Source organism: Cryptomeria japonica, chromosome 5 (genome assembly GCF_030272615.1).
Source record: "Cryptomeria japonica chromosome 5, Sugi_1.0, whole genome shotgun sequence".
NCBI classification, from domain to species: Eukaryota; Viridiplantae; Streptophyta; class Pinopsida; order Cupressales; family Cupressaceae; genus Cryptomeria; species Cryptomeria japonica.
In genome coordinates this window covers 629,910,356-629,929,111 of record NC_081409.1, presented here as the reverse complement: position 1 = coordinate 629,929,111, position 18,756 = coordinate 629,910,356, and the positions used below count along the sequence as shown (strand labels likewise).

Sequence of the window (18,756 nt, the reverse complement as noted above, 5' to 3'; positions counted from 1 at the left end):
CGCTCTACTTTCGTAATTGATATACCACATCTAAACTATCAGTGTCAAAATCCAATAAAAGAGTTGTATGTATAAGTAGATGCCATACTCCATATCCTTAGTCCAAGTGGTAACACAAGTATAGAGGTGGTCCTCTAGAGTGATAGTCCCTTGACATTTGGAAATTTGAGGATATTCTTCATCTTGATATCTATATCGAGCTCTTACAAGGATATTAAAAGAAAAGTAGTTAGGAATGTTATGCTTATGTGTATTCCACCAGTAGGCATCACTATAAAGAAATATGTCTTATAGTGTGGTCATTCTAACCTTTTTCAAGTTGGAATGCCTTTTACATATCTAAAATACATTCCATAACATTCCCCCCTCTATAAAATCAGGGTAATTTAATATGAGAGATGCCTTGTTTGATGTTCTTTGTCCCTAGTGTTTCCTCTTCCTTTTCAGAGGTGGTAAGGGTGTGGCTTTTGATCATGCATACTAAACATAACCCATATTGTGTGTGTGTTGGGTTGGACACTTGATAAATTGGCTGGTTGGACTCCATGTGGAGTGGTTCTACATATGATCAATCTTCAATCTTTAGGGGGATGTGTACCCCTTGTTTATTGTTGACAAAACAAATTCCTTTAGCTCATGAGTTAATGATAACATTTGTGTCTAAAAACCATCTAAGCCCAAGTAGAGCGTGAAATGTATTAAAAGGTTCTTTCATTTGTACCACTTCAAAATCAACATGTTGCTTTATTCCCTTGATGTTTACTTCTACATTTTTCCAAGTTCCTAGTGTATTACTCTCAGATCCATCTTTTAAGAAGATAGTCTTGGGTGTTTTCACCGATTTAGGTCTTCCAAGTTTCTCCCATGTAGTAGAGGGTATTATATTGAGGTCTGCACCAGGATCAACTATTACATATTCAGCCTTATGAGCATTTAGTTGGACATTGATAAGCAAAGGACAATTCTTCCAGCTCTGATCTTATGAAAGGTGCTTCACTTATGGCTTCTTATTCGAATATTTGCCCAATTATTTTAGTTTAACCACCAGGTCATTTTTTCCAACCATGGTCACCAAATCCTTTAATATCAAGACATCTTGCTCTATAAAACAGGCTACCTCCTCTTGCAATTGTTGTTTGATTGACGATTTAGCTTATTCTACTACCTTATCATGTTGCTTTTTGTTTGTTTGGATCAAGTCTAGTTCTTTTTCTTCCTATTCTTTTGAACAATAATAGTCCTCAAATCCTTTAGACACCAAAGATTTCTTCTTGCATTTCCCAGTATGTGTGCCCTATCTAGTGAGCATGTTTTCTTTCTTCTTAGTTATATTCTTCTTTTTTTCTCCTCTATTGTCAATTCTTCTTTGAAGTTTTCTCCTGGGAGGTGTCTAAAGTCCACACATCCAATCTGTTGCAGCCTCTAACCCCTTGTTTTGGTACTCTCTGAATCACCCTTGTTCCTCTTTGTAGTTCATCACTCTAAGAGGGTTTTTTAGTATCTCGATAAAACATGTAGCTTTCTCACATGTAAATATGGTTTGTTTTTCTCCTCTACAAAATACACATTTGAGCCTTTTCTCGGCACAACACTCTATTGCATAGTGGCCTATTTTACCACAATTAAAGAAAGTAGCATCATTTCTTGTTTTGTTTCCTTGGCCTCAATCTCAGCCTCCTCTATAGTTAGAATTTCTATTCTCCTCCTAATATCCTTGATTATTTTGAATTCCACATGCATTCTAGTTATCTTGCTAGGGGGAATCTAATATCATGTTTGATCCCCCTCTTCCTGAGTGCAATTGTGATTCAAAAATATGTGTTTCCTCCATTCCATACCAAAGGTCTTCTCCTAGGGAAACTTTTAGTGATATGTAGATCCCATTTTCGACAAAATGCACAATAAATTTTATTGGGTCTAACTACTTTGGTAGTAGCTAGTGTTTTTTTTGCTTTATCTATAGGATATTCATTCTAGATATGACATTATTTGTTACAATAGGTACATCGTATGTGTTGAGGTTCAAATGTCCTTATCTCCTATTGTATTGCTAATTTCCTCCCTATTCTTATAGGCTTTCCAATAGTTTTGTATTTCTATCCTTTTTTGGGGTTCTCCATGTTTGGGCCTTTATCCAATAGGTCATTTGAATAAAATCTCCATATTTATGAAAATCTCTCCCATCTAATCTAGTTCTAATGTCATTGTTAGTCTAGAAATGAGCCATTCTATTTTTTGCTTTTCTGTCAAGTGCTCTTCCAAATTTTGACATAACTCCTTAAATTTCTTGTCATGATCCTTAATAGATGTTGTACCCCAAGTTAGGTTTCTCATTTTTGTAACATTTTTTGTGGAATTGTCGATGCCTCGAAGTTTATTTAAAAATTTAGCCTTTACTTCATTCCAAGTGGTTGAATGTTGAGGATAGTGTTTAGCGTACCATTCTAGCTCTTCTCCTTGCACTGATCCTACAAAATCTAGCAACCTCTCCTTATTAATAGATTTGCCAATCTTTTCTCATATGGATTCTAAGATGAAGCAATGTTCTTCAACATTAGTGGTATCTATTACAAAGACTAGGATCTTAATGATTCTATCCATATTGATAGAGTTTACTCTAAGCTTGTTTGTTGATTGTGGGTTATTTGTTAGTTTTCTTACTAGTTTTTGGCTTGTTGGTTTCTTTTCTTTTCTATTATTATTTTGGGGCTTGTCTTCTCTACCATTGTTTCTCTCTAGTCTAATATCAAAATACTCCTCTCCAAGTATCTCATTCCACAAAATCTCTTGTTTGCTACTTATTTCAGTTTGCTTATGCTCTTCCTTTTCTCTTATTTTTGTTTTTGTGTTTTTTTTTTTCTCAATTCTCTTACTTTTGTATTTGGCTAGGGATGTCTCCTAGTCCAGGGGTTGTGTTGTTTCAAGACCTCTTTTCATTCCTTGGTTTGTAAAAGGCATCTTATTTAGCCACACCTCTTCATTTCTATTATCTTCTCTTAATCTCCTTACACTTAAATTAACTAATCTTTCCAAATGTTCATCAGTCAATAATGGGGTTCTTTCTAGAGTCTATAAGAGAACCTTGAACCTATTGCCTAATTGATTGTGATATTAGTGAAACCTTTAAGTGTGGTAGGGTAGGAGCCATGTCGCTACTACTTGACCCTGCTAGCAATCTCCTTATGTCATATCTTTCAAAGGTTGATCAAATTTTGCTTACCATTCCTTGTAGTTTATAAAAAACTTAAGCTCATGTCCTCTAGGGTATCTTCTTCACTTCTACTTCCTTCTCTCTTTTTCCAGCAACACCCATAGCGACACGCTCAGCAACACCCTTATTGGTGTGCTTATCTCTTATTCTATGCCTTTCTTCTCAGTTAGGGATGGACATTATGTCGATCCTTCTTGTTTTAGTTTTCTCCTTGATCTCTCTTGAATTCTTGTTATCGCCTTTGGCCATGAGTGTCTTGCATTACTTCTATATTGTATCCCCATGGTGGTCATTCATTTGGTTTCTTCAACAGTCACATCTTTTTGTGGTTTTTCGAGACTTTTCCCCCTTTCCATTCCCCATCCCCTTTGTATCTAACCCCCTCTCACAAGGTAGATGTCAAGACGACAAATTTTTTGTTAATTGTGCTCCATTTCTTGCTCTCTTCTTAATCCAATAACGATTACAATTTGAAATTTGTTGAAAATTTGATTATTATTTCTATAATTTATTACATTATTATTAAAAAGACAAATAATTCTTCAGTCAGTAAAAAGTAATAAATACTTGTACACTAAAAATTAAAATTTATGTAACAAATAAAATAGTTCTAAAATAAATTATAGGCTAATATTTACACTATTAAGTGACTTAATGTGATGGCACACTCCTCTACTCTAAAACCGTTGACGTGTTGCCCTTACACTTTCGCACAGTGCTCCTGCTTTGCTTCTCCCTCCTAGTCGAATGAGGATCATTGCAATGGATGCAGCTATACAAATTCTTTATCCACGAGTGCCAATGGTCAGGCATCATTCTATAGATGATCTTTACCATTTGTGGTGAATCGTGCTTCAGCTGTTGTCATGGATGTGCAAGTTTTTGCAAAGATGGACGCATTGGATCCTCTCCATGCAGGAAAGAATGGACTCCTGCTCCTTTCCTCTGGCCTTTCACCTCCTTCCCCTAATGGAACGACCTCAAATCTAGGTGGCCTAATTTCATTTCACCGATTTGAAGTGATTTCAAAGTTGTGTATGGGCGGGGCTATCTTTGACATGAAAGAATATCTTATGGGTCATGCCCCCATATGCAAGTTCCCTAAAACTTGGTCAAAATTGTGTGATCTACATGCATGGATTTTAAAATTTTGGAAGGAGGGTATGGAGGAAGAAGTTTGCATTTACCCTTGTGCTAGGGTTTTTTTATCCTTGAATTCAACTTGCTGGAAGACAGGAGGAAGGTGTTGGATATCAATCCATGATTTCTCAACGAAGATTTCTTATGCTTGAAAACTTGGTTTTCATCTTTTGATCCCTGTTCTGAGTCCTTTTCTACAACTCATTTGTGGGTTCGGCTACCATACCTGTCGTTACAATTTTCGGAATTGGAGAGCCTGTGCGTTATTAGTAATAGCTTGGGTAAGTATATATGCTCCACAAAGGAAGAAATCAATTCTGCAAGCCCAACTTGTGCACACTTATGCGTTGAAATGGACCTTTCCAATGGTCTTCCCGCTGAGTTAGATTTGAAAGTGGGAAACAGAATTTGGGGGCAACCTACAGACTACAGAATTTGGGGGCAACCTACAGACTATGAGAGGATCCCTTTCAGATGCAAGGCATGTTTCTCTGTAGATCATACTACTAGGCAACATAATAAGCCAACTTGTGGGCGGGGTGAACTGGCCTCAAGAGATAGACCTACCTGGTGGGTGGGGGTGAAGCGTCATCATTACATCATTGCCCCTAAGGCATGAATTGGTATTGTAGCACCCCATGACATTCCTAAGGCTACAACAAAATCAAATTTTCCCCCTCTAACAATTCTGCACAAGACGTCTTCAAGAATATCTCATGTTGTTGATATTAATGGAGGTATCAAGAACATCTATTGAGCTTGCAGTTATCTATGGGAGATTGGGGAATGATGGTTTGCGAATGTTTGTTGTCTCTACAGGGCTTGGAGCTTTCAGGTTTTATAGTAACTCCAAGATAGATAAAGAGATGCAAAATGTGGATATTCTCTCTCAATCAAATCAAAATTGGATAGAAGTGAAGAAGAATAAATCTTCTCAACAAAAGATCTAAATGACATAAGATTATCCAAGAGAGCAGGTAATTCTTGACTTTCAATAAGTCGTGGTGCCCATGAAATGATGGGATTAGAAGTTTTGTAATTCCTTTGCCCTATGGCAAATGACAAGCCTTTAGATGGTTTTATGCACCCATATTTATAAGACATGCACTTTTAATATATTTTACTTTTTATTATATGGGGTACAACTCCCTTATGTCTTTTTATAGAGAAAAAAAATAATTCTAAAATAAAATCCAGTCTTAAATAAATGTAAAAGTTCTATTTTTTAAATATATATATGTAATAGTTAAATAATCAAATCTAAATAAGAAGTTTTTATTTAAGATCACACATGAAACTCACTTCAATACCACTCAACTTAAAAATATGTAACAATTAATGTAATAGCTAGAAATAAAATTTCGATAGGATAACAGAATACCATGTTGGGAGAGCTAGTATGTATTATAAAGCAATATATAAATTATAATTTTATTTATTTTTAAATAAGTTTTTCCTTTTTAATATTTTTCAGTAATTATTTAGAAGTGGCTTTGAACATTACTATTAAAAAATATTTAATAAATTTTGGATAATTTTTAAAAAGATTTTATTCTTATTATGTTTATGATCTTAAGATGGATTGGTACGATTTCTAAATAAATTATGGGGCCAGCACCTTCTTAAAAGTTTTTATCTCAAATTTTCAACATTTATTTTTTTGAAATTTACTTGACCATGTGATTGTAAGAAAAAAAATTCAATTTATTCAATAATATCCATTGGTCTAAGGGTTTGAGTTCAAGTGATTAAAATATTAGATTCTTATTGTGGAGACTAAAATTCATATCTTCAAAGACACATCTAATGTGAAATTCTCTTGATCTTCTATTGTTGACTTTATGGATGTAACATCTAATGCAAATTTCTAAGTTGTGATGCTTAATATTTAATCATGCTAATAAGTAGTCTCACTAATGCTTCTAAATTAAGTATTAATCTCATAAACTATTAAAGTTTTGAAATTACCCTATGCATAAAATCACATTCTAAAATAAACAAACAAAATTATAATCACAAATTTAAAAGAGTAAGATAATCCCTGCATAAAACCAAGACTTAAAACAAAGAAACAAAATTATGACCATACATTAAAATATTTAAATAACTCCTCCATAAAACCATGACCTAAGAGAAACAAATAAAACAGAAGCTTATGGAGAGAAATAATCTTTATTGCTGTGTTGAATAGAAATAATACAAAATGCCTGCCATCCCTGAAAGCATCTTTGATCTCATCTCTTTTCTGCAAAATAATTGGAAACTGAAACATTTAACTTCAAATTAACCCACAAACCAGTTTACCTCTAACCTCCTCCATTTTTAATTGGTTCAGAGTATCAAATCTAACAATGTGACTGATGCTATCAATGCATTCAATAAGTCAAACATATCAACAATTAATTCCAAACTGCATAGCTTAATTGTCAGAACTAAAATGAGCACACCTCTGCAAATTATCTTAGTCAATAAACCATTAGAATCAATGGTTTAACACATATGAAAAATTACTTACTAGTGCTAATATTAAGAGAATAATATTGCATTGATTTCATGCTTTAGGAGTTAATTTGGTAAAAGTGACTGAACTAATAATACGATTAGAGGTATATGGTTTGTGGATCATTTGCCCTGCAATTATTTACTAATATATAATATACTTACACTGTTCATGTTGTTTGTGGATCACTTGTCTTCTGATTATATAGAGAGAGGTAAAACAAAAGCAAAATATCATATTGATGAATTATGAATCAAAATGAATCCCACTGTCAAAAAATCTCACAAATTTATATTTATATTCATATATGTATATATATGAATTGACCAGAATAAGCATCATCAATGGCATCCTACTGAAATGTTTTTTAAGTAGCATCAATGCACCGTGTGATTATTCAGGTTGTCCTCAACTAAGAGCACATCCTCCCCCATTAAAGTGGGATCTATAGAGGCTGTTCATTGCACTTTCTACAAAGCAATGAGCGCTTTATGGAATTGCCTATTCCAAAATAAACATACAAATTTACACTAGTTAAATACACCTAATTTGTCAATCCAAGTTGAAAATGAACATCTAATAGAGAGTGCTTGATTTGATAGATGTATATTTGTTCAGCATACTGTTATTGCATACCACAAAATAGGTTTCAGAGGTTGACCGTGGAAAGGATACTCATCTTCTTGCATAGCTGAAACTGTCACATTTTTGGAACCCTACGGTAGAGATGCTCAGGCAATCGAGGAGTTGCAATGGCCTGTACAGGCTTGGCCATGAAAGTTACAAGTCCGGGAGATTCTGTGAGATCTATATCTTCTGCCTTCATTCCTTCAGGAGGGGTCCATGTGAAATGGTGAAGTAAGTGAACCAACATAGACTGAACCAAATAAATACCCAATTGTGCACCAGGGCAGACCCTCCGCCCTGCACCAAATGGCAGCAATCTATAATCATGGCCCTTAATGTCAACATCCTCTTCAAGAAATCTCTCAGGCCTAAAGGCCAATGGATCCTTCCATAGAGCTGGATCCCTAGCAATGGCCCACACATTAACTTGTACATTCGACCCCTTGGGTATATCATAGCCACCTATCTTGACATTCTCTGTTGCTTTGTGTGGAAGCATCAAGGGAGTAGGTGGGTGCAAGCGGAGAGCCTCTTTTGTCAGACATTGCAAGTAAGGCAAATTAGAAAAATCGGTCTCATTGATTACTCTGTCCTGGCCAATCACCCTATCTAGCTCTTCTTGAACTTTCTGCTGCACTCGAGGATTGCGAACAAGTTCAGCCATGGCCCATTCCACAGTTATGGCTGTTGTATCCATCCCCGCAGTGATCATGTCCTGCAATAGATTGTAGAAATTTGTAAAAACCGTTAACCATTATTTATTTTCAGTACTTGTATGAATTGGATGATATTGCATTATATTCTAGTCCCAAAAAATGGTAAGGTGGCCTGAGAGACTTTTCTAGGATAAACTATAACAAGATCACAAAAGAATATTGAACAGAGCATATGGATCTGCTAACAAATATGGCTACACAAGTAACCATTATAAAGTATCTGGGGATGATGAAGCCTATTAGTCAATGAAGGTATAAAGTAATCTAGGGATATGGAGGCTTACCCAAAGGAGACCAATGATCGTATCCTCACTCAGATCGTACTTTTCTTGTAGTGTAAGCAGTGCATCCACAAAATGTTGTTTTGCACCACTCTTCTGTCTAGCCAGAGTGTGCTCTTCCATAATGGCTTTGGTGAGTCTGTCTCTCCTCGCACCATGCTTAGCAAATGCACCTTCTTCCAAAGGGAACATCCAACGGAGATAGGGAATATGTTCGGCCATAGTGAGGGAAGCTCCCAGCTTCAATCCTGTTCCAACTATTTCCTTGAACTCCACTCCTTGTGGATCCATCTTCCCTTCTTCGTTTACAAACCGTTTTCCAAAGGCAATTCTGGTAATGTTGTTGAATGCCACAGCTGACAGATATTTCTTAACGACCAAAGCCTTGCCTGGGCCTTCCGTACAAACAACACCAGTTAGCAGAAATCATCCTTAACAGATCAGAAGGGAAAAAACCTTATACTAACAAAATAAAATGTTCAAATATAAGCTGGGAAAAGAACAGTCAAAAACTTTGAAATATCTGTCTTTCAATGAATTTCCACTTTATTTATCAGAAGCACTGAAATACAAGCCAAGCAGGAAATAGAATCAATCAAGAGCCACTAATAGGCACCCATAGATGAATGTATCTATAAAGCTTGGTGAGAGACGAACTCATTTTTCTTTCCAGATTTTTTGGTCCATGGGTTTTCAATTCTGAATAACAATGTTTACACATGTTGTGATTCCCAAAACCCCCTCTAAAAACCCCTCTCAAAGGCAATCGTAGAGACTTGTAAAAAAATTCCATGGTAAAGTGATGTACGGCTAAAATGACTAGTGATTTCTAAAACCATAAATTGTGAAGTGATGCCAAGATGACTAAAACCATTTAGTTGTACAGTGATGCAAGACCAAGATGACCAGAGATTTGTGAAACCATTCTATTGTGAAGTGATGTAAAGCTAAAATGACCATCGATTTGTGATGCGCGATGATGTAAAACCAAGACGACAAGGGTTGAGTATAAAGAAGGTAAAGATATTTTTTAGATCTACACCAGCCAGACACCAATTTGGTATGCCACACCCCCTTGTGAAATAGGATTAGTTTTCCAATACCCTACCCACCTCTGGATTCCAACTTGTGTCTAGTACACAAACTTTACCATTAGGCCCACTCGGGCTATACATGAACAGAGTTTTTTTTTTTTTTTCATATATAAGACCAATAATCACTTTTCTTGGACCCTTTCGCAGCCTTCAACCTTAAAGATGTCAACTTTCCACAATCTATCAATGTTATTCAATCTTGTTTCTGTAGTCAATTGTAAAAATATTGATGATGTTCAATCTTGTTTTTGATTCAATTGTAAAAATCTTCTTTATCCTGATGATGGATTTCAAATATTGATGTAAAAATCTCCAACATAATCAAATCCATCAACAAAATTCAGCCTTGAACTTGTCAAGTTTCAGAATGTCCATACCCTATTAATTAGGGAGAGTGAAAATGGCAAATTTAGTCAATTATCCTTGGCTGACTGGTTTTCTTGGTTATAAACAATTAGCAATGCATTCGGCACTCACCACACAGTGCTTTTGATCATATGTTAGGAGCCGAACATATGTTTGTCCACCAAATCACATATTCGTGTGCAATTAAAGACTTTTTCGAAGACTCATTGTAGCATAACCTCATTATCTTTAAAGACCATACTATATTAAACAATATATCTTCTTGGATGATATAAGGACGAACAATAACAGAATAGCAAAGCATACCTTGATCCTTAAAAATGGATTCCACCATTGCAGCAACCTCGTCTTCCCTCACAGCCCTGAGGGCCTCCAGCCTCTTGGGAGTGAAGAGCTCCAGAGTGCATACCTTCCGGACCTTGACATAATGTGCGCCATAATCTGCCCAAATCAAGTCCTGACCATTTCTACTGAATTTTTCAGCTGATCTGGATCTGGGTCTGTCAGCCAGCTGCTGATCATGCTCCTTAAGAACCTCCTTTGCCAGCTCTGTATTGCTCACTATCACATTCAGCGTCGACCCAAACCACACGGAAATGATAGGACCATATTGCTTGGACCAATCATAGAAACACCTAAACCTCACTGCACCTATGTCTAGCAGATTCCCCACTACAGGCAGCGCCCTAGGCCCTGGAGGAAGCCTGTATCTCTTCCATTGCACCACCTTGTATACTACCACTAACAGCACCACCACCAAAACCCCGCCCCAAACACCCATTATGATCTCTATACCTGAGCTTCAATTGCATTGCCGTCCCTAGCCTATTTATGTGAAATCCATTAACCCTCAACAAATTGCAGGTCGCTGTCAAGAGTAGGTATGAATGAACCCCACCATACCAACTTTTCATCCTGTCCTCGGATTACGTGGATAACATTAGAGTAATCAAAAGCTTTGAACCAACCACCCCTACCAACTTCTTTACCCTCCAGGAAGAAGAGATTCCCTACTTGCCATTGCTAGGCTGAAACTATGGGTATATATAAACAAAACGCACGGCTGCATAGTGGGTAATCCTTTTTTAATTGATGAATGCTTAAGTAATGATCCAGTTGCAGAGGTTCTAAACAAGACTTCATCTAAACCCTAAGGGGACTGAAACACGGCACCATAAGTTTATTGGTGGAGGTTATCTTTCTTTTGATAAGATCCAAACGTAACATTAAATGATTAATTATAGCAACATGTCATCATACACACTAATCTTGGTGTAATGAAAAAAGATTGTGTGTTTTTTACTCTTTGTTTTACATCATCTTGTATGGGTTTTACTTATATTCGATCTTAGTGTATAAAATTGAGTGTTTTTTTCATCAATTTAATTAAAATTTTCAGTTTTACTATTACATACAAATAAATTCTTAATTCTTTCAATTGTTAGATTTTTAATTTTTTTAAATTTGAAATCATGGAATTTAATTGAACTCAATTTACATTGTAGCATGGTATTAACCTTTTGACCCCTTCCAATCAGTCATTGCCTTTGAATTGCATGTCCAAATCACATATAAAAGACAACATCCATATCGTATTTGATCATTTTCTATTATCTACTTTCCAATAACCTTTGACTAATTTAGCATTGTTTCGTTTTCTTAGCTATCACTAATTATGAGATCCTTATTTAGATTTAGCAGCTTTCAAATCATTCATATCGACATAGCTTAATGTTATTGCTCCTACAACCCTATTTGCACACTATATGACATTGCATTAATCTTGTTGCATTTTGAATTTTCAAATATCACATTACAATTTTTAAATTTCACAACACCCTCATTTAGGGCAATGCTTGTTGCATACATTGTGTTGTTAGGATAAGTGACATTAACCTTGCATTCTTAAGTCATTTTCACGTGTCTCCATGTTCTTTGAAAGTGCTCTAGGGGGGGATGACACATCATGGTTTGAAGAACATACAAGTTTTTCTCCTTTGTAGATATTTTAGGTACATCAATTACCCTCTATCATACATCAACAAAACACCAAATATGTATGTCTACAAGCAATCAAGGTACATTCATTGTTAAAAACATATCAAGGACACACCTTATATAATTATTCATCAACTTGCATGAACAAAATAAAAAAATCAACTCAATGACATTCATTATTATTCATATATCAAAATTCATTGACACACAATTACATATTTTTTACTTTTACTATTAATCCAATTTTGAGCTTGATAAAGGCATAAGCGAGCTCTCTAGTTCTCTTCAACACCAACTCTATTTTATTTAATTAGATAAATCTAGACAAATCATTGATTTATGAAAATATGGAGCATTTATGGCCTCACGACTACTCTTTTTGTGGATGTAGTGCATAGAGATCATGTCAAGAAGCATGATATCCTTGACAAAAAGATGGAGAATAGATGATAATTTCAAAGAAAATATTATGGGAACCACTAGTAGGGTGGTAGATTTGACAATCTGAGAGCTAGCTAGCATGAAGATAGGGCTCACAAAAGTTACAATGCATGTAGAGAAATTTTGTATGAGGGAAAAAGTAAAAAAGGTGATGACCATCCACAATGACAAACTTGGCAAGAAGAGAAAGATATTGATATCCTTAAGTAATGACGATAAAAAGAAGTACTATGATGTTGACAAGAGGCACTTGAATCAATGAGGGTGTGGTTTCAAAGATGAGAGAATCACAAGGAATTTGAATGCCAACCCTCATAATTTTATATCTAAAAAACTAATAAGATACACAAAAGGCATCCTCAAGGACAAGTTCGAGTCAAGAAGTATCAAAACTTCAAAAGAGTTTTCACATAGAATAAGAACATAGAAAGGAATATGTGGCGACCAAATCTTTAGGCCCAAACCAAGCCCATGGATCAAAGGAATCAAAATGAAACAAGGAGCATATCTCCACAGACCCACCATCCAAATAATTTGGTTTCTATGCATATATAAGATTTGAAACAAAAATAAATTATGGGTAAGTTCTATACTTTGATCACTACAAAAGATATTCTTCATTTGTGGGAGCATGATTCTTGGGAGGGTGTAAATGGTTTTGTTTTTAGATAAGGAAGTTGGGTTTTTTATGGCAATTTTAAATCTACTAAAGCCAAAGATGAAATTCTTAAGCAAAAAGCTTGGTTTCTAAATGGCTCTACATTATATATACAACCATGGGTACCAAATTTTGACCCCACAATAGCATAAGTCAAGTTTTTTCCATGTTGGATAAAACTTCCTAATCTTCCTTTAGAATATCAAGATCTAAACATTTTGGAAACCTTAGCTAATGCTCTAAATCACGATAAGGTGTCTTTCCAAAACTTGGAGCTCTCAGTTAGATTTTGTATTCTAGCAAGAATAAAAAATCCTCCTCCTAAGTTTATGGAGATTTGCACCTTGAGTTGTATCTAGACCAAAATTTTGTAGTGGTTGGTTTGGATCCATTGTGTTTCACTTGTCATTGTTATGGCCATGTTTCAAGGAAATACATCATTTTAGAACTAAAAACAATGTTAGGGTTTGCAAGGACCTACAAGGCATCCAAGATAAGAATTTTGGGCTTCAAGACAAGGAAGAGAATGTTTTGTCTAGTAAAAAAAAAAGTTTGGATGAAGACATAAATCAAGGCTCTCAACCTTACCTTCCCCATGGTGAGGAAGTTTCAAATAATCACTTTTTTTCTTGTGAGAGAAACTCTTTATGAAAGAAGGATAGAGCCTTTAGGCCATATTTTTGTGTCTCCCCCTAAAATAAAAAACAAGGTTGGGATCATTCCAAACATAGGGGAGAGTCTTAAAGGTCAAAATGAAGAAGGGCAATATATGGAGGAGACTGTTAAAGATTCATTTCAGAATAATAGCCTGAATTTGGGTAAGAAATTTTTAGCTTAGACATCTGACTAAAATAGGGCTCTACAATCCTAAGATGATGATGATCAAAGGAGGATATTATCTTCAATGGTGTATTTTGATCAAAGGAAAAATATTGAGCACTTTTAACTTACGATGGATAATGATCCACTACAAGATATCCACAAAATATTCTTAGAAGAACAAATTAAAGATATGGTTGATTAGATTGTCATACAAGAGGGATCAAAATTGATATATGAGGTAGTAGAGGAAGATTTCATTAGAGAACTAGATTTTTACTTCAATCAAACTCTTTAAATCGCCCAAATTGAGAAAGTTGAAAGAAAGGATATTTCTTCAATCCCTTCAACTCATGGTCAAAAGCCTAAAAGTAAAAAGACACAAGAAGAAATTGAAGCTAGTATCCAAGCTACATTGAATAGAAATTTGATACCAAGGAAGGCATGTCTCTCTTCTCAAAGGAAATGAAGGTCCTTTCTTGGAATATTAGGGGCTTAAATGACCCTAGCAAAATATTCTCGATCAAGCATCAATCAGATTATAGCAATGTTGATATTCTTCTTCTTTAGGAAACTAAATTTATAGAGGATCAGGGTAAGGATATTTTTAACAATTGGAAAAAATGGTGTTTTCTCTTATCCCCAATTATGGGTGTGTTTGGGGGATTAGTTATTCTCTATAATAGTAATTTAGTTCAAATGGATTTGATTATGTCCATGCCACATTGGATGCTTGTTAAAGTGTCTTATTTTAACCTCACTTTTTGGTTTTTTAATATTTATGGCCCAACTCCATAGTTGGTAAAAAGCCTTTCATTTTGGATTAGCTCAAAGAGGAAAAAGTATTATTGGGAGGTGACTTCAATGTAATTCTATTTCAAGATGAAAAATTGGGATGAATTATCTCACCTCCAAAAGTTATAGAAGCTTTCTTTGGTTTCATCAATAATAATGCCTTGTTGGACTACCCCCTAAGAATGGTGTTTACACTTTTGACAAATAGGCATAAATATAACTACCTAATCACAAAAAAATTGGATAGATTTTAATTTATTCTTTTTGGAACAAAGGAAAATCCCTCCTCAATTTGCTCATTCTATCATTTTTTGGTACAAACCATTTCTAATTCAATTGGAGATTCCTATCAAGGCTTCTCGTTAGAAATCCTCATTCAAATTTGAGGAAATTTGGTTTCAAGATGAACATTTTCTGTCATTACTTAAATAGTGGTGGGAGAATGCACCTTTTACTAAAAGTTACAAGATGTTTCAGTTATCCAAGAAGCTCAATTACATCAAGACGAAGATTAGAGAATGAAATATTAATCACTTTTGAAATATATTTGCCCAAAAAGTAGAAATATAATCGCAACTTGAGGAGCTAAGTGAATACATTATTAAATTTGGGATTAATATCTCTTCCTTTCAACTATAGAAAAAAATTGAAATGGTCTTGAAGAGATGTTAACTTTAGGGAAGAAACATATTGGGGACAAAAAAATGCAAGAATTGTGATTAAATGATGGGGATATAAACAAACAAAAAAATCACATTTCCATAGCTTTGTTGTCAATTTAATACCATTTTTCAATCAAATCAATTGAAGGCAAGACTCTTAATGAGGAAGATAAAATTAAGCAAGAGTTGATTGCTTTCTTTTCCAAGCTATAAAATTAAGCAAGAGTTGATTGCTTTCTTTTCCAAGCTACTATCAAAATAAGTTTAGATCTTGGATGACACACAAGAATTACTTATCGATGAAAATTTATAGCATATTCCTTATTTGGTAACAATAGAAAACTATAGAGAAATAGTTGAAACCTTTTACTCATGATGAAGTAAAGAAGGTAGTCTTTACTTTGGCTCTAAATAAAGCCCTTGGACCAAATGGATTTACTGCCATATTCTTTAAAAAATGTTGGTCTTTTATCAAGAGATAAATTTGGCAAGTCGTCAAAGAATCAGGGAGAAATGGGACATTCATTTAGGATATGAACACTGTACATATTGTGCTCATATCAAAATATAGTAATCCTTATGAATTTGCAATTTTTTGGCCGATTAATTTGTGTAACACAATTTGCAATACTTTTTCTAAAGCTATATAATGAGGCTTGGGAATTTAGTTATTCCTAAAGTAATATCAGATGAACAAGGGGGATTTTTTCTAGGTAAAGATACTATAGAGGGAGCCATCATTGCACATGAATTTCTTCACTCAATTCATCAAGATAAAATATCAATGATGATTATAAAGCTTGATATGATGAAAGCCTATGATAAATTAAATTGGGAATTCCTCTTGAAAGCAAACAGTTTAGTTTTTCTAACATATGATGTAGATGGATTATTTCTTGCCTATTAGGGGCTAAATTTTCAATTTTAATAAATGGCAGTCCAACAAAATTTTCAATACAACACTTAGGCAGGGAGATTCTCTTTCTACATTCCTTTTTATCCTCATGGCAAAATCCTTTAGTAGATCAATTGCAATTTCTCGTAACAATAAAAAATGGAAATGAGTTGTTTTAAGAACATTTTTGTCTTTGACACACTCTTTTTTGTAGATGATACTTTTTTGTTCGACAAACCAACAACTTTGAAAGCCAAAGTGATAAAAAAGGTTCTTAGTGATTATTGTTTGATCTCAAAGTAGATGATTAATCTGGGTAAGTCAAAATAATATTTTAATATACAATACCATCTGCTTTAGCTTGCATTCTTTCAATTCTAGATTTTAAGCTTGATACACTCCCTTGTCAATATTTGGGTGTTCCTTTGTTTGTGGGATTAAATAAGCATGCCTTCATGAAAAAATTCCTTGTAGCAAATAAAAATTAAGTATCAACATGGAAAGGTAGATGGTTATCATTGGTAGAAAAGATTACTTTGACAAAGGCAATATTATCAAACATTCCAAACAATATCACGTTTGCCTTAAAAATTTAAGGACTGTGTTGTTAGACATTAAGAAGGCTCTTCATAAATTCTTTTGGCATGGAAACCTTGAAAAAGGAACAAATGCAAGATTCCTCTTGTTTCTTGGTATAAATTGTGCACGAAGACAAAAAAAAATTGGTGGAGAGGGTATTCACAATCTTGAGGCAATAAATTTAGCTTTGGGTGCTAAATTAGCTCGGAACATATTTGCGAAGCCAAATACTAAATGGAAAAAATAATTCAAACAGAGTACTTGGATAATCTTGAGCTAAAAAGAATTTTCACAATAGCAAATCTGCCTCTAGGCTAAAAAATGTGGAATTTGATCATTGACTATCACCATACCTTTCTTACCCATCATCAATATTGGAGAAAAGACACTTTTTTCATAAGATTATTTGAACGGGTATCCACCTTTAGACAAAATTGTTTCTTTACAAGAGGTAAAAATATTCCTCAAATGGAATTGGGGGCATAATGTAAAGGACTATTTAATTAATTATGATGAGGAGTCAAATGGTAAGTGGAAGAATTTTAGTCACTACAACTTTCCTCATGATCAAAAAGATCTTTCATCATTCCCCTTTCAAAATTAGAAATTTGTTTTCACAAATAGAAGATAATCTCATTTGGACTCCTTTGATATTAGGGAGTTATAATGTAAATCTAGGTTATAAATATCTAGTAAGAAAAGGAAATTTAGAGCATTGTGTTTGGTTGTCAAAGTTATGTTGGAATCACGATGTCATAGCAAACGTTGGTGCTTTTGCATGACTAACTTTGAATAAAAGAACCCTCACAACTTTTGAATCTTTCAATTGTGTCCTACATGGTCAAGTTGAAGAAAATCCTGATCACCTCCTTCTTAGTTGTGATTTATCTTAGAATTGTTGGACTTGGATTCAAGCCAAATTGAGTTGGTATGCCCCCTTACAAAATTTTGGTGTTTTCTTCATGTCCTTGTTTGCATAAAGAGTCAATCTTTTCTTCAATTTGGATTGTTACTCCCTCTTTGATAATTTCAAACCTTTGGTGGAAAAGGAATAGGTGAATATTTAGAAAGGAGTTCCTCTCTTTGAATGATATATTTTATAAGATTGAGTCGTCCATTTCAAAAACAGTTAAGGAAAATATTTTCAAATCATAAATTTTGGAATAAGATGTTTTGCTCTTTGGGCTTCTAGATTGCTAGAAAAATGAAAATTCCTCCCCCTCCCCAAGATAGGCTTGTTTGTGTTAAAAAGAAAAGTGAATAGGAAGCATATTTATTAGACCCTCCATCTTCATTGGTGAAGTTGAATTTTGATGGTGCCTCTTGGGGCAATTTTGGTAATTCTAGTGCAAGTTGTGTCTGACATGATTCTTCTGGTGTTATCTTAAAAGCATTATCTCTAAAGCTACCTCAAGGGTCCAACAATGTGGTTAAAGAACAAGCTCTTCCTGCAAGATTTAAACTCATTAAGGATGTGGGCGTCCAACACATTTATATTGAAGGGGACCCAATGAACATAATTAATGCATGCAAATGTTCACACCTACTTGAAATATAAAATACATTTTGTAGCAATCCTAGACAATTTTGGAGGATTTTGTCTCTTATTAACTCAGTCATGTCACATAGACATAAACTTAGTAGTTGATGCACCTATTGTGATACATGAAGCTTCAATTCTAAACTTTCCAAATATCACGCTCAAATAAATTATGAGCGTAGGGCTCAACAAGGGGGTCCTTCCTAATGTTTTTTATGTTTCAATCTAAGGCCTATGGTTTGCATGGTGGATTTTTGCTTATCTTGACTTGTGCTTTCATCATCCTCCATCGATAGTTTTACACAAGAAAAATATTTCCATGTTAATTCATTTGTACTTCAATGTACATGAACAAAGGGTGATGTCATTTTTGTGTATATATTAACCTTGAAGTAGTGGTCAAAGCATGCTTTATCATCATTTCTTTCTTTAGT

General features: G+C 34.5%; 1 protein-coding gene across 1 annotated transcript; it reads right to left on the bottom strand.

The window, feature by feature from the left end:
- Positions 1 to 7,125: 7,125 nt before the first annotated feature.
- Positions 7,126 to 11,077, bottom strand: LOC131055047 (cytochrome P450 98A2). Its single transcript, XM_057989657.2, has 3 exons — positions 10,242 to 11,077; positions 8,479 to 8,870; positions 7,126 to 8,193 (listed from the first exon to the last, which is right to left on the bottom strand). Exons 1-3 carry the CDS (start codon positions 10,714 to 10,716, stop codon positions 7,552 to 7,554), a joined length of 1,509 nt encoding a protein of 502 aa, XP_057845640.1. The 5' UTR covers positions 10,717 to 11,077; the 3' UTR covers positions 7,126 to 7,551.
- Positions 11,078 to 18,756: the final 7,679 nt, after the last annotated feature.